We start from the raw sequence: 15,643 nt of genomic DNA on the forward strand, positions 1-15,643 counted from the left end.
GAGGGTGGTGAAGAATAGATGGACAGACTTCTTGGAGAAAAATGACATACTTTGTGAGTGTCAATTTGGTTTTAGAAAGGGCGTTCATGCACGACAAACCTGATATGTTACTATTCGAGGGTGATAGATGTAATACAGGAAAGAGATGGTTGGGCTGATGGAATATATCTGGATTTAAAAAAGGCCTTTGATAAGGTACCACACCAGAGACTGATCTGGAAACTTGAAATGGTAGGAGGAGTGCATGGCAGTTTACTAAAATGGATGGAAGACTTTTGGTAGGAAGAGAAATGAGAACAATAATTAAGGACAGACCATCAGAATGGGGATTGGTGGAGAGTGGAGTTCCACAGGGATCAGTGTTGGCACCAGTAATGTTCGCAGTCTACATAAATGACATGGTGGATGGGGTGTCCAGTTATGTGAGCCTATTTGCAGACGATGCAAAATTGTTAAGAAAAGTGAGATGTGACAAAGATTGCGAACTACTCCAGGAAGACTTGGACAGAATATGGAAATGGAGCTGTACATGGCAAATGGAGTTCAACACGACAAAATGCAAGAAAATAGAGTTTGGCAAGAGTGAAAGAAGAATCAGGAGTATGTACAAGATAGGAAATGAAGACATAAAACCAGTCATGAAGAAAAAGACCTTGGGGTGACAATTACCAATGACCTATCGCCAGAGAGACATATAAACAAAATAATTGGAGAAGTATTGAACTTATTGAGGAACATAAGAGTGGCGTTCGTATATTTAGATGAAGAAATGATGAAGAAAATAATTACTGCAATGATAAGACCGAGGCTTGAATATGCAACAATACAGTGGGCTCGAACTTAAAGAAACACATAAGGAAACTAGAGAAAGTACAGAGGGCTGCAACAAAATGGTGCCTGACTTAAGAGATTTGACTTATGAAGACAGACTGAAAAGAATGCAACTTCCAACCCTGGAAAACAGAAGAGAAAGGGGAGACCTGATAGCAATATACAGAGTGATGATTGGCATGGAAAAATGGATAGGGAAGATCTGTGTATGTGGAATGAAAGAATGTCGAGAGGGCATGGGAAAAACTAAAATGGCCACTTATAGGAGAGATGTGAAAAATATAGCTTCCTCATAGAAGGGTGGAAGCATGGAATAGTTTAGACGTGGAAGTGGTCAACGCAAGGAATATTCATGATTTTAAGAAAAAGCTGGACATTAATAGATATGGAGACGGGACAACACGAGCATAGCTCTTTTCCCGTATGTTACAATTAGGTAAATACAATTAGGTAAATACACACACACACACACACACACACACACACACACACACACACACACACACACACACACACACACACACACACACACCAGTATGGAACTATTTGATGAGAGAGGAACAAATAATGAAGACTAAAGAGGAAAAAGATCAAGGAGTGATTATACAAGAAAATCTGAATCCCAAAAAACACATAAGCAAGATATTTGGAATATCATATAGAATGTTGACTATATACGTATTCAAGGACAAAGATATGATGGAAAAAATCATCACAAGCATGATATGTCCAAAGCTGGAATATGCAGCTGTGGTGTGGTCTCCAAACTCTAAAAAAAGATACAAGAAGATTAGAACGGATACAGAAGATTGCTACAAAGATGGTGCCAAAACTAAAGGACCTAACATATGAAGGAAAAAGATGTAAGATTAGAACGGATACAGAAGATTGCTACAAAGATGGTGCCAGAACTAAAGGACCTAACATATAAAGAACAGCTAAAGGAAATGGGATTACCAACCTTACAAGATAGAAGAGAATGAGGAGACCTAATAACAATGTACAAGATGGCATTGGCATTGGAAAAGATAGACAAGGAAGACCTGGTGCTGGTGACAGAAGATGAAAAACAAGAGGTCATGTAAAGAAGATCAGGATGAGACAGTGTGTGAAGGATATTGGAAAATTCAGTTTCCCACACAGAACAGTGGAGAAGTGGAATCCACTGAATAATAAAGTTGTTACAGCACATAATGTTCATAACTTTAAGGAAAAATTGGATAAATAGAGACATGGAGACAGGACACTACGAATCCCGCTCAAACCCTGTACAATACAACTAGGTAAACACACACACACACACACACACACACACACACACACACACACACAGGTCTAGGCCATGCAGCCAAAATGAATAGTGTTTTTCCATCATTTTCAGTACCTCAAATTTCACAATCCTCAAGTATATTGATAAATTGATAATATAATTTCTATCATATAGTATGCCTCATTAGTCATAATTTGCAATCAATCACTGTGTTATTTCAGAACCTGAACGAGAGCCACCTGTTGGGTGCAGGACTGATGGAGAGTGTCGCAGCAAACTTGCCTGCTTCAATGGTGAATGTGATGATCCCTGCAAGATAATACAACCTTGTGGTTTGAATGCCAAATGTAGAGTCATCGACACACTGCCATTCAGGACCATGACTTGTGCATGCCTACCAGATTTCACTGGCAACGCCTACATAGAATGTACACCACGTAAGGCTTGTGATATTATATTCATATTCGAGAACAACCACCTACAATATTAGATAAACTTGTTCAATAGGATACCTGCCATTTATAAAGAGGCAACAATATAATTTTACACAAAAATGCAAGCAAAATCTACACACAAATTATGAAGAAAGACAATTCCAGCTGAACTAAAGCATAATTCATTTTTTATTTGTATTTTTTAGAGCTTCTGAGAGTAACAGATGTAAGGACACACACACACACACACACACACACACACACACACACACACACACACACACACACACACACACACACACACACACACACACACACACACACACACACACACACACACACACACCGCTTAGTGTAGTGGTTAGCACGCTCGACTCACAATTGAGAGGGCCGGGTTCGAGTCCTGGAGGAGGCAAATGGGCAAGCCTCTTAATGTGTGGCCCCTGTTCACCTAGCAGTAACTAGGTGCGGGATGTAACTCGAGGGGTTGTGGCCTTGCTTACCCGGTGTGTGGAGTGTGTTGTGGTCTCAGTCCTACCCGAAGATCGGTCTATGAGCTCTGAGCTCGCTCAGTAATGGGGAAGACTGGCTGGGTGACCAGCAGGCGATCGTGGTGAATTACACACACACACACACACACACACACACACACACACACACACACACACACACACACACACACACACTATAAAAGTGTACACTTCCATAGAAAGGAAAATGACCATTAAGGAAATGTATCCCATGAGATTGCAGATGCAATTAGTACATACTTTGTGCTGCATGACTGTTGCCACAGTTGCCACTTGGGAATCAAGAGTCCAGATTTTGTTCTTCAGTTCAGTTGAGAATTTTCTAGTTATATATAAAGTTTGGCATCATTATCAATTTCTTGGTTATCAAGATAAATTTTTTTATCATACCCATGCAGCTGTGATTATAAAGAGCTTCATTTACACACACACACACACACACACACACACACACACACACACACACACACACACATGTGCTGTGTATCTGTGATGTATTTTCAAAAATTTGCATTACTAGTTAAATAAATCTTTTTTTTTTTGTACTAATACTTCTCAAGTTCTATATTTACAGATGATTCTTGCCTCCATCATCTACAGTGTTTAGAGACTTGAAGATACCAAGATCTCAAATTAAATATGTTTGATATTGTAATTTTATCAATACTTTCATAACCAGCAGGTCCTCCACTTCTATTTTTTCTCTTTAATGCATGATTTTACCTTATCTATTATTTGGGCACTGATTGATATTGCACATTTGCATGAAATATACTGTAGCACAGTAAATTTTCATTTACATTCAAAATTTTTATGAAACAATATTACATAAATACGGGTAGTTTATTCCTATGTAAGTAAGTGAAATGTAATAGACATATAAATGTGTGTTTAACATTAGGTCCAACGGAACTTCCTGGGTGCACAACTGATGATGAATGTCCACCAAGAGAGGTGTGTCGCAATAGACAGTGTCTGGAACCTTGTAGTGTACTCAACCCATGTGCACCAAATGCTAAATGTCAGGTATGTTACATTATACAATTACCTCTTCATCATAACCTTCTCTAGTTACCAAATATCAATTTCCCATATTATAATGCCCTTTCCAGTCTTTAGGTACAAAGAGAATCAGTGAGTCCTCTTCCAAGATACTTCATAGAGAACCTGACAAAATATTGCCAGATATATTACTTTTCAAAGTTAGGATGTGTTTACACACAGCTAATCAAATTACTCGTAATTCAATTCATGAAGAATCATTTGAATCGAGTCATTTTGAATCGGTGTAGTTCCAACCAACTGAGTCTCAGCACATCTGATTCACATCATTCAGATGATTCAGTACCAAGGTAGCCTTTGGGAAGTATGGACGTATTAGCTTTTGCAGAAACAGTAGTGTTATACTGTGGCTGAGGATGCTGTCAAGTGGCAAGACATAATGATTCACTGATACATACATTCACCGCAGAAGAAATGGGCGCACCAATTGATACCATATTATTGGATCTAATCTGTATTTAGGCTTACAGAGGATATCAAGAGGATACTAAAACAATTACAGATATGTTAATTTCAGTATTATGTCATATTAACTTTTACTTTACATGACGTGCCATACCACAGTATTTAGTGAACAAAATCAGAGGCACAGTGGTTAATAGCAGGAAGTATACACCCCTCTCCCACTCTGGCTGGTGCCTGGCTGACTGATGGTTACATTGTCGCACATTTCAAAAGTAGACGATACACCCTACAGTTGCCACATGAAAATATGTAAACATATCCATAATGCTTTCTGTTGTCATTTGTTTTCAAAATATGCAGAATAATATTGCAATTCCTCCTATGGTTCAGTACAATACATGTACATGATCTAGATGCACAGAATCATTAGGATCATATATAGCACATCATTCGCGTACTAAATTGATTAGGACGTCCACAAGCATGATGCTTACTCCTCGGCTGAATTGCCTTGACTGATGGAAAAAATGGGTCCAAACCAATCATTGATTCTGAATCACCATGAATCGCCATGATTTGAATTGACTCGATTCGCCTGGAGTAAACAGTAACACTGAAACTAATGCGGTGAATCAACACAATTCATGAATCGTGTTGATTCTTCATGAATTGAATTCATTTGATTCGCTTGGTGTCAACACGCCCTTATTCACAGTTATGAAGAAAAGAATTAATATAAAAATTTGAATACCACATACATCAAAGAGCATATGCCCTGTTAACATATTTTTTTTCATATCTCTAATCTTTACATTCATTTGTTCTTACTTATCAAGCACATCAAACTATATTTACAAAAACTAGCTATACGTTCAACCATCAGGATATGTAGTTGAAAATATTTATATATTTTCAACTACATATCCTGATGGTTGAACATTTTCCTGAAAGTTCATTTAGGACATAATCAAATGAAAAGGGAGTTAGAATTAAAATTTTACTGCAATATTTCTGGTAGTTATTGAGTTTCAGTTTTAGATAAAACAAAAAAAAGTCAAAGCAGGTTGAGTCTTTTAGTGCAGGTTGAGTCTTTTATTCATAATTCTGAAAACAAAAGTTCCCAAAATAAAAGTAATAAATTAAAAGGAATGAAACAATAAAATTTTTACCTATCCCTACAGGTTATAGACCGACAGGTTAAGTGCAGTTGCCCACCAGACTACACAGGAAATCCCTATGTAAACTGTTATCAAAGTAAGTCACACTCACATTTGCATGCTATTTTGCTATAGTACTTGAGTAATTAAGGATTGTCAATGTCCATCAAGGCCACACAGAATACATATATTCATCTTATAAATAAGGTCCAACACACACTGTTTATTAAATAAACAACACTAATTTCTTATATGCAGACATCCTTACACATATCTTTAACCTGTAACAGCTAAAGAAGAACCAGAGTGCCGCGATGATTCTGACTGTCCATACAGTGAAGCCTGCATAAATGAGGCATGTGCAGATCCCTGTCTGGTAGAAGATCCTTGTGGTAAGGAGGCTCTTTGTCGCACTCAACAGCATCGCCCAGTATGTTACTGTCCTGAGGGATGGGCTGGCAACCCGCAAACTGAGTGCTTTAAACGTGAGTAGCAGCAAAGGCATCGTCATGCAGCTTCACATGCATGAAGAAATACCAGGGTTTCTTTTCAGATTTTGAGCATTACTACAGATATGACACCTGGTGCTGCCAGTTACAGTAACTTGAGCATCTTCTGGAGTGTGACTATGTGCTTGAAGAGATCTCCTAACCAGCTTGCCAGCCACTGCATAACCCTGCTTCTGGACATATGCCTCAGATTTGCTGCTATTAGTTTGCCTAACAGCCATTCAGAAGGTAAGTTCAACAAAATAATCGTGCATTTCTCACAGCGCAATGCGTGATTGACGATGATTGTCCAGTGGATAGAACGTGTATCGACCAGAACTGTGTGAATCCCTGCTCCTATAGAGGCCCTGCCTGTGGCACCAATGCTGAGTGTCGGCCAATCTTGCACCGAGCTCAGTGTTACTGCCCCCCGGGAATGCAAGGCAATCCTACCTTGGCTTGTGTCACTGTTGGCTGCACCTCAAATGATGATTGTGCTGATGATAAGGCCTGTGACTACCAGAACCATGTCTGTGTCCCTGTGTGCGAAGCAACCACCTGTGCTCCACAGGCTGAATGTCGTGCTGCCAACCATGCAGTTATGTGTGTGTGTCCTCCTCCCCTCAGAGGCAATCCATATCTTCAGTGTTATGAAGGTAATCTTCCTTTTCCTTTTTTTTTTTTTAAAGAAAAGTGTCATATTTGCTTTTGATATAGGAAAATTTTTAACTGTTTTCAAGTAAACTCTGACATTGTAACTGACTTCTTCACTTTCAGTTCGGGATCCACTGCCAACACTACCAGAACCATATTGTCGACAAGATTCAGACTGTCCATCAGCCCAGACCTGTATTAATGCTTTGTGCCAAAACCCATGTGCTCTTGACTCTCCTTGTCTGCAATCTCAGGAATGTCGAGTGTTGGATGCTGTGCCATTAAGAACAATAGTGTGTCAGTGCCCACCAGATTATATACTAATGGCAGATGGCAGTTGTAAAAAGCCAGGTAATATTAATTATTGTATTTCTTGTTTTTGATAAGATAATTTCTATATGATTAATTTATCTTTCATGTTTTGCTACTTACATAAGCAGTGCTTTAACCATGAGTCCACCTGTGGTACCAGCCATTATCCTACATAACATTAAAGACAGTTGGAAAATATTATTCACCTTTTTCCACTGCTTTTCTTTCATATAGATACTACTGATAAGTAGCAATGAATCACTTCACAAGTGAAAAGATTCCCTGAAGCAGTACTTCAGACACAACTTTACATCACACTTATAATTCTGAAAGTGCAAGTCAGTGTGATTCTAAGGACTTCTTATGTAGCTACAAATACATCTCCAAACGAGAGTAAGGTTTGAAGTACAAGAAGTATATATGCTTTCTGTCAAGTAAAACCAAAAATGCACAGTTTAGAATTTTTTCAAGTTGCTGCTATATACACAGCATTGGCATTGACCATGTGTTTGTGAAACACATTGTTGGCAGTGGCTGGATTAAAACTGGATGTTAATAACTTGATTTTTCCCATTATTGAATAAAGGAATGGCATATACAAAATTACAAATATAGATATCACCCATACCTAATTCTCTCAACTTTTTTTTTCTTTTTTTTTTAACTCATTCGCTCCATAAAGTTTTATCTTTTTTCATTATATTAAACATATTTCACAGTCTGGTGGTGTCAGAATGTCAATTAGTTATACAAACTGAGTTGACAATTACTACACACAAAGATATCCCTATACCACTACATGTGGTATAGGGATTAGGTCATGCATGCTGTGGAGCTACATAGGAAGTACAGTGATGCCATCTAACTCATCACTGACGAGTAGAAAAATCATTTTCACACTTTCCACTTGCAACTAAGAATCAATTCTTATATATCAAACAATTATTTACTCACCATGACAAGTAAAATACTCATAACCTTTAGATTGTTATACTAATTAACTATCATTGTTGCCTTGATACAGGTGTGGAGCCACGCTGTGATGAAGATGAAGACTGTGCTACACATGAATCTTGCAAGGAAGGAAACTGTATCAGTGTGTGCCATCTTGATCCATGTGGACTTAATGCTATTTGCACAGGGGTCAATCACAGATCCCAGTGTGAGTGCATCTTTGGCTTCACTGGTGATGCTCAAGTGGAATGCCAACGACGTAAGTACATCCACACTCTTGTGTTGTGTTCATTTTAAGGATTACAAGTTTCATTTAATCTTTCATATTATACAAGTTTCATTTTATCTTTAATATTGAATCTTCTACTTTCTAGTAATTATTCATCCTCATAATCTCCCCCCCAGAACCTCCAGTCACAGAAGTATATCCACAGTGCTTCAGTAATGATGACTGTGATGACACCCTTGCTTGCATTAATGAACGTTGCATCAGTCCTTGTATTGCTGATCGTCCATGTGGACTTGATGCTTTCTGTCACGTCCACAATCACCAGGCAGTATGTAGATGCCCACTAGGCTTTACTGGGGACCCAGAAGTTCAGTGCCAACCAGGTAAGTAGTCACATCACTATTGATTCTTGACATGCTGGTTATTCTACTTCACTGAATATGGACAATAAAAAAAAAAAAAAAAATCAAAGTGATACTAAAAATTTTTAGTCTATTATGAGACTTGTTTTGTCTTTATTAATGAACTGGAATGAACCAGTACTGAACAAGGTGTGGGTTGAAACAATGTTGTCTCATCTCCAACCCTTAGTAGATCAAGGACAGTTTTCTTCCACCTCTTCATATCTGTACTCTATTAATATCCACCATGCACACCAGCAACATTATCATAATCAAGTTAATTTCTACTTTTTATGAACTGTCAAGCCAGGAAGAGTTCTTCTAAAGTTACCTTGAACTGTGTGGAGTGTTGGTGTTTTAATAGAGTGTATGAGTATGAGGGATATTAAGCAAGAGCATTCTTCTAGCACTGAACTATCAGAGGTAGGTCTCCAGTTGAAGACTGCTCTTCCACCCTGAAAGATTTGTTACTAATATCTGGCCAGAGGAACAGAACTTACAACATATTTACATGTATAATGCTGGTTTTATTTAGATTTATTTTTCATCCATATGGAAGTCTTAATCAATGACTAAAATAATATATACTTATTGCCTTTAACAGATCAAAGAAAATTGAGTTCCAAGATATATCCTTCATAAGCCTGTGGCTACCTTCTCATGAAGGGAAACTGCCTTAGTCTAACAAGTTGTATATTTTATGTCGAGTAGACAATATGAATTGCACTAATGCACTAGCAAAACATGAAGATTTTTGGAAATAGTAATGGTGTATGTTGCCACCAACCATGGTAAGAGCATCCCATATGTGTTTTCAAGATGATGACTGAAGGAGATGGAATGAACCTGTGCATGAGTAAGAGCAACCAACTAATGGCCAGAAAAATGTGCTCTTTTTTCCCCCCACCTAAGACATCCATAACCTTGTGCTTCTTGTAAACACAAATAACAATTTATTTGACAATTGGATTTTTTTCCTGAAGTCTTATATGATTAATAAAATTATTACTTATAATACTAAGACTACTAGCTAATATAATATCCAGTCAGTAAGACTACTACAGCTCATTTCATTAGCATATTACTAATTTAGCAAAACTAGTCAACTCAAATCATTTTTAATAGCTTGCTTGAACTTATAAGCTAGCCATTAATTGAAGACTATGAAGGACAATAATTGTAGAGTATTGAGAAGTTAACTAACATCAACATGCACATACCAGCTGTGCCTGATGTGGTGGCTGGAACTAACTGGACAATAGGTGGAGAGGGCCAGATCTGCCACTCCCACTCAGACTGTAGTCCTTCCCATTGGTGCCAGGGAGGTAGATGCTCTCTCCTCTGCCCACACTCTTGTCCCCCCACTGCTCATTGTCAAGTGGTGCAACAGCGCGCAGTGTGCTCTTGTCCCGCAAATACTCAAGGAGACCCACACATCTCCTGCTCTCCAAGTAAGCCACCTGTTTATTACCCAAGATGATTTTTGTTTTACTTATCAAATAACTAATTTCTTTAATACCTTACTAGGCCTGGTATAAACTTGTTTTAATATTTCTCCATTAACATCTACATACATAACAATAATAACAACAATCAGTTGCTTTAAAATGTGCATGGCCTTCTTTACTGACATGTTGCTTCTTATCCCAGTTGGATGCCAGACAGACTCAAACTGCCCCTACAATGAAAAATGCTACAATGGCATTTGCTATGATCCATGTCAGGTGGATCAACCCTGTGCTCCAACAGCCACCTGCATCACAGTTAGTCATACTGCAAAGTGCTCCTGTAAGCCAGGCCACATAGGTGATCCCACATTACTGTGTCAAAGCCTGAACTGCACCTCCAGCAAGGAATGCCCTTCAGATCAGACATGCTATCGTGGAGCATGTATAGATCCTTGTATACTGGTACCTTACTGCAAGAATGGACCTTTCTGCATCACCCAAGACCACATCTGTACTTGTGCCCCACCCTTAGTAGGTGATCCGCACATTAACTGTTCAAAACCACTTGTAGATGAATGCTTCACTGATCTAGAATGTGTAGAAGGACATGGTTGTGTTGATAAAAAATGTGAAAATCTATGTTTGTACACAAATCCATGTGGTAAAGGAGCTGTATGCCGGGTGGTGGATATGTCTCAACTCCGTACGGTAGTATGTGAGTGTCCCCCAGGATATGTTCAAAGTACCCACCATGAGTGCATTAGAGCTGAAAAAGAAAAAGAAGGATGCCAATATGACAGTGACTGTCCCATTTTCCATGCTTGCATTGGAGGCCATTGTAGTGATCCATGTGAAAAAAGTTGTGCTGCTGGTGCAGAGTGTCGGGCCATCAACCACCGCCCCATCTGTTACTGTCCTCCAAGCTACATGGGAGATGGCTATGATCATTGCTTACCTCCAGAGTGCATACATGACAGTGACTGTTCCAATGAAACTGTCTGTCTGAAAAGCAAGTGTACAGATATTTGCAAGGTGGCAAACCCTTGTGGTTCTCATGCTAAATGTCACATAATTAGGCATACCACAAAATGTACTTGTGAACCTGGATTCACAGGAAATCCAGATTTGGGCTGCAACAAAATAGACTGCTTTAAGGATTCTGATTGCCCACCCACCCTATCCTGCCTTGAAGCCAGCTGTTTGGACCCCTGTCATACCAACAATCCCTGCAGCACTACTCAGACCTGTAGTGTTGTAGATCATCAAGTAAAGTGTTCCTGTTCAGAAGGCCACACACTCAACAGTGTAGGAAGATGTGTGCCTCTTGTTTCCTCTCCATCTTGCACCTCTGATCCAGATTGTCAACTGGGAGAAGCTTGCCTTGATGGGACCTGTCAGGACCTTTGCAAAAGAACTCCATGTGGAAATCAAGCAACTTGTGTAGCTCAACTAAGGCATGGTTTTGCTACCATGAGTTGCCAGTGTGGACCCAGCATGACAGGAGATCCCTTCAAGGAGTGTATTACAATCCCTACTCCAGGCTGTACTTCCCATCAAGACTGCCCTTGGAATCAAATGTGTTTGGAAGATGAATGCAGAGATGCCTGCAAGAATAATCCCTGCGGTCCAGGTGCCACATGCCGTAGCACAGGTCATCGTGCCATCTGTACTTGTATTGCTGGTTATCAAGGAGATCCACTTCTTAAATGTACTCCAGGTATGTAAATATTAAGTATTGTAGTGAATATCATTATCCAACTCTATAGAGTTTTTGTGCCCTTTTATTATTATATCACAGGAGTGTGTACATGTAGTTAATAAGCAATGCTATTGTTTTGCAGTTGGGTGCCGACAGAATGGAGATTGTCCACCTGAACATGCATGTGTAAATGGTCATTGCAAGAAAGCATGTGAAGCTGACAATCCTTGTGGATATGCTGCCAAGTGTCAATCATCAAGTCTAGGTCCTGTCTGCTTATGTCCTGAAGGCTTTGCTGGTGATCCCTATGTAAAATGTCAACCTATAGGGTGTTCACAAGATTCAGAATGCCCAAGCAATCATCAGTGCTTAAATCAAAAGTGTCAAGATTCTTGTAGCCAGATAAGCTGTGTTACCAATGCTGAGTGTCGTGCCACAGACCATGTGGCAAAGTGTTATTGTCAAGCAGGTTACAAGGGTGATCCTGATCATTACTGCTCACTGATCCCTGTACCAGACTGTAAACTAGATCATGACTGTTCAGACTCACAAGGATGTCTAGATGGACGCTGTGTGGACTTGTGTGAAGAATTACAGCCATGCAGTTCTGGTGCTGTGTGCCAGGTTCTGAACACCAGACCTGTAAAAGCAATGTCATGCATTTGCCCTGCTGGCTACAGTGGAGACCCTCAGTTTGCTTGTGTCCCAGGTATGTTTTTTTCAGTCTTATAATATGTATAAAATAGTGAACTCTTAAGTTTCCTGATTAAAAGAAATGTTCAATGGCTCTTTAAAACTTAACTTACATACCAATGAATAAAATTTCTGCACAAATATTTTCAATTTATGCTGTCAAGCCCACCATAAGGAAATTTTGTTTCCTATAACTTCAGTAATTTTCTAATATGTGGAGAATCATAGATCCACTTTAGCTAAAGTGGATCTTGATGGCAGCACCCAAATATGCTAATCTATATAGGTTTTTGCCCATAATAAATTAAGCAAAAAGTTATTTATTCAAATTATATAAAATGGCCAAAACATAAATTTTTGACTGGAAGAGTTCACTATCTAATCTCAACTGAATCAGTGTACTGCATATCATTAATTTATTGAATTAATGAAAAGATTGAAATATCATAGTGAACAAATATCTTAACACACAAATATGCATGAGTGCTACATAATGTAGTGATCAGCACACTCAGCTCTGAGAAGGCCCAGTTCAGGTCTTTGGCACAGCAAGGCAAATGGGTAAGCCTCATTATGTATAATCCCAGCTCATCTGCAGCAAGTAGGTATGGGATATAACTATGGCCTCACTGACTCATTGTATGATTGTGAATGGCCTCAGTCCTACCCAAAATTCACTCACTATGAGCTCTGTGCTCTTTATGTAGAAAAGCTGGCTGAGTGACCAGCAGATGACTGTAGGTGAATCACACACTACACACACACACACACACACACACACACACACACACACACACACACACACACACACACACACACACACACACACACACACACACACACACAGTCCCAGTGCGGTGAGGCAAATGGGCAAGCCTCTTAATGTGTGGCCCCTGTTCACCTAGCAGTAAATAGGTACGGGAGGTAACTTGAGGGGTTGTGGCCTCGCTTTCCCGGTGTGTGGAGTGTGTTGTGGTCTCAGTCCTACCCGAAGATCGGTCTATGAGCTCTGAGCTCGCTCCGTAATGGGGAAGACTGGCTGGGTGACCAGCAGGCGACCTAGGTGAATTACACACACACACACACAAAGAAACACATAAGGAAGTTGGACAGACTACAAAAAATGGCTACAAGAATGGTTCCAGAATTTGAAGGGATGACATAATGAGGAGCTAAAGGCTATGGATCTACCAACCCTGGAACAGAGAAGGGAGAGAGGGGATCTGATACAAGTTTATAAATTGATCAACAGAATGGACCAAGTGGATAATGAGAAACTGATCCTGAGAGAAGAATATGACATTCGAAGCACAAGATCACATAGTAAAAAGCTGAGAAAGGGAAGATGTCTGAGAGATGTTAAAAAATTTAGTTTCCCACAAAGATGTGTTGAGACGTGGAACAGTTTGAGTGAAGAAGTGGTGTCAGCAACAAGTGTGCATAGTTTTAAAGAAAAATTGGATAAGTGTAGATATTGAGACAGGGCCACACGAGCATAAAGCCCAGGCCCTGTAAAACTACAACTATAGTCCGTTCATCCAAAGAATCCAGCCCGAAACTGTTAGTTCGGTTGGCAGCCTGCCTTCGCCACTAAACTTCGACACTTTTTTCTTCAAGTACATTTATTTTTCTTCAGGCTATAAACTTGTATATCTATTGAGTTAAGTGAAGAAAAATAAATGTACTTGAAGAAAATTTAAGTGTCAGGAAGGTTTAGTGGCGGCGGGGGTGGGCAGGACTGCCAACCGAACTAGCAGTTTCGGCCTGGATTCTTTGGATGAACGGACTATAGGTAAATACACACACACACACACAAACAATGGAGACATGGAGATAGGACACTATGAGCCCCGCTCAAACCCTGTACATCACAACTAGGTAAATACACATACACACATATTAGAGATTCATCATATTTTGAAGTTAGTGCTAAATCCTCAGGACTTGGTCAAACATCAATGGAGATAATCCATACTTTATTTCTTATTTCATGTATATTTTTTTATATGGCTAACCATCAACAAATTTGTTTTACAGATCAATTTGACAGAGAAGGAGGCTGTAAGAGTGACTTTGACTGCCCACTGGTATTGGCATGTGAAGCAGGGATATGTCGTAATCCATGCCCTGCTGGATGTGGACCAGGTGCCCTCTGTACAACCCAAAACCACCGTCCTGTGTGTCACTGCCAGCCTGGTTATGCTGGAAATCCTCAAATAGGTTGTACTAAAAGTAAGTTATTACTTTATTTGTCTACTTATATAATTAATTTCAGTAAATATTTTCAATTTCTTTAATTATTCATTGGTGTTAGCCTACTACGACATTGGAAAGAAACTATCTAATCCTTATCACAGCTAATGGATATTTTTCTCAACAGTTGACTGTGAAGAAGATTCCAGTTGTCCAGACTCTGAAATATGCAAGCATCATGTATGCATGGATCCCTGTAAAGAGGACAATACCTGCCCTCCAAGTGCTGTGTGTGTGAGCACCAACCACCAAGCACAATGTGAGTGTCCTCCAGGCACCACAGGAAATCCTAAACACTCATGCCAGATAGTGGAATGTGTCAACAATAATGACTGTAGAAACTTTGAGGCCTGTGTTAATGGTGAGTGCAAAGACCCTTGCACCTATTATAATCCCTGTGCAAAGGATGCCTCTTGTCGTGTAGTTGATCACACTTATAAATGTTACTGTTTACCTGGCCTTACTGGTGATCCACGATTCAACTGTGAGGAACCCAAGGACCCCAGTTCTTGCATAATGGACCAGGACTGTATATCCACCCATGGATGCATCTTGGACTCGCTAGTAACTCGTTATCATAACAAAGTTTCTGCAGTATACATCCGCCAGGATGACACTGATTCAGGTGCTTCATGCCGTGACCTATGTCGGGAGCACAAGCCTTGTGGACCAAATGCTGTCTGCTCTGTAATAGACTCCACTCCACGTAGATCAATGAGCTGCACTTGTCCACCAGGATATCACGGTGATGCCAAGATTGAATGTCGTTCAAGTGAGTACATTTTACATTTCATTCTTTATATATATGTCAATCACTATTCAA

The 15,643-nt window shown here is 39.5% G+C and overlaps 1 protein-coding gene across 1 annotated transcript in view; it reads left to right on the forward strand.

Moving 5' to 3' along the window:
- Positions 1 to 15,643, forward strand: part of LOC123514063 — a 221,370-nt gene that overhangs the window by 190,600 nt on the left and 15,127 nt on the right. The window contains exons 61-73 of the mRNA XM_045271661.1: positions 2,323 to 2,538; positions 3,967 to 4,091; positions 5,714 to 5,786; positions 5,980 to 6,174; positions 6,462 to 6,833; positions 6,955 to 7,182; positions 8,168 to 8,356; positions 8,503 to 8,709; positions 9,951 to 10,178; positions 10,378 to 11,892; positions 12,017 to 12,583; positions 14,605 to 14,799; positions 14,948 to 15,592. Of these exons, the coding sequence (XP_045127596.1) occupies positions 2,323 to 2,538; positions 3,967 to 4,091; positions 5,714 to 5,786; positions 5,980 to 6,174; positions 6,462 to 6,833; positions 6,955 to 7,182; positions 8,168 to 8,356; positions 8,503 to 8,709; positions 9,951 to 10,178; positions 10,378 to 11,892; positions 12,017 to 12,583; positions 14,605 to 14,799; positions 14,948 to 15,592 (4,755 nt within the window). The remainder of the gene's footprint in view (positions 1 to 2,322; positions 2,539 to 3,966; positions 4,092 to 5,713; positions 5,787 to 5,979; positions 6,175 to 6,461; positions 6,834 to 6,954; positions 7,183 to 8,167; positions 8,357 to 8,502; positions 8,710 to 9,950; positions 10,179 to 10,377; positions 11,893 to 12,016; positions 12,584 to 14,604; positions 14,800 to 14,947; positions 15,593 to 15,643) is intronic.

This window comes from Portunus trituberculatus, chromosome 37, assembly GCF_017591435.1.
Source record: "Portunus trituberculatus isolate SZX2019 chromosome 37, ASM1759143v1, whole genome shotgun sequence".
In the NCBI taxonomy this organism is placed as follows: domain Eukaryota; kingdom Metazoa; phylum Arthropoda; class Malacostraca; order Decapoda; family Portunidae; genus Portunus; species Portunus trituberculatus.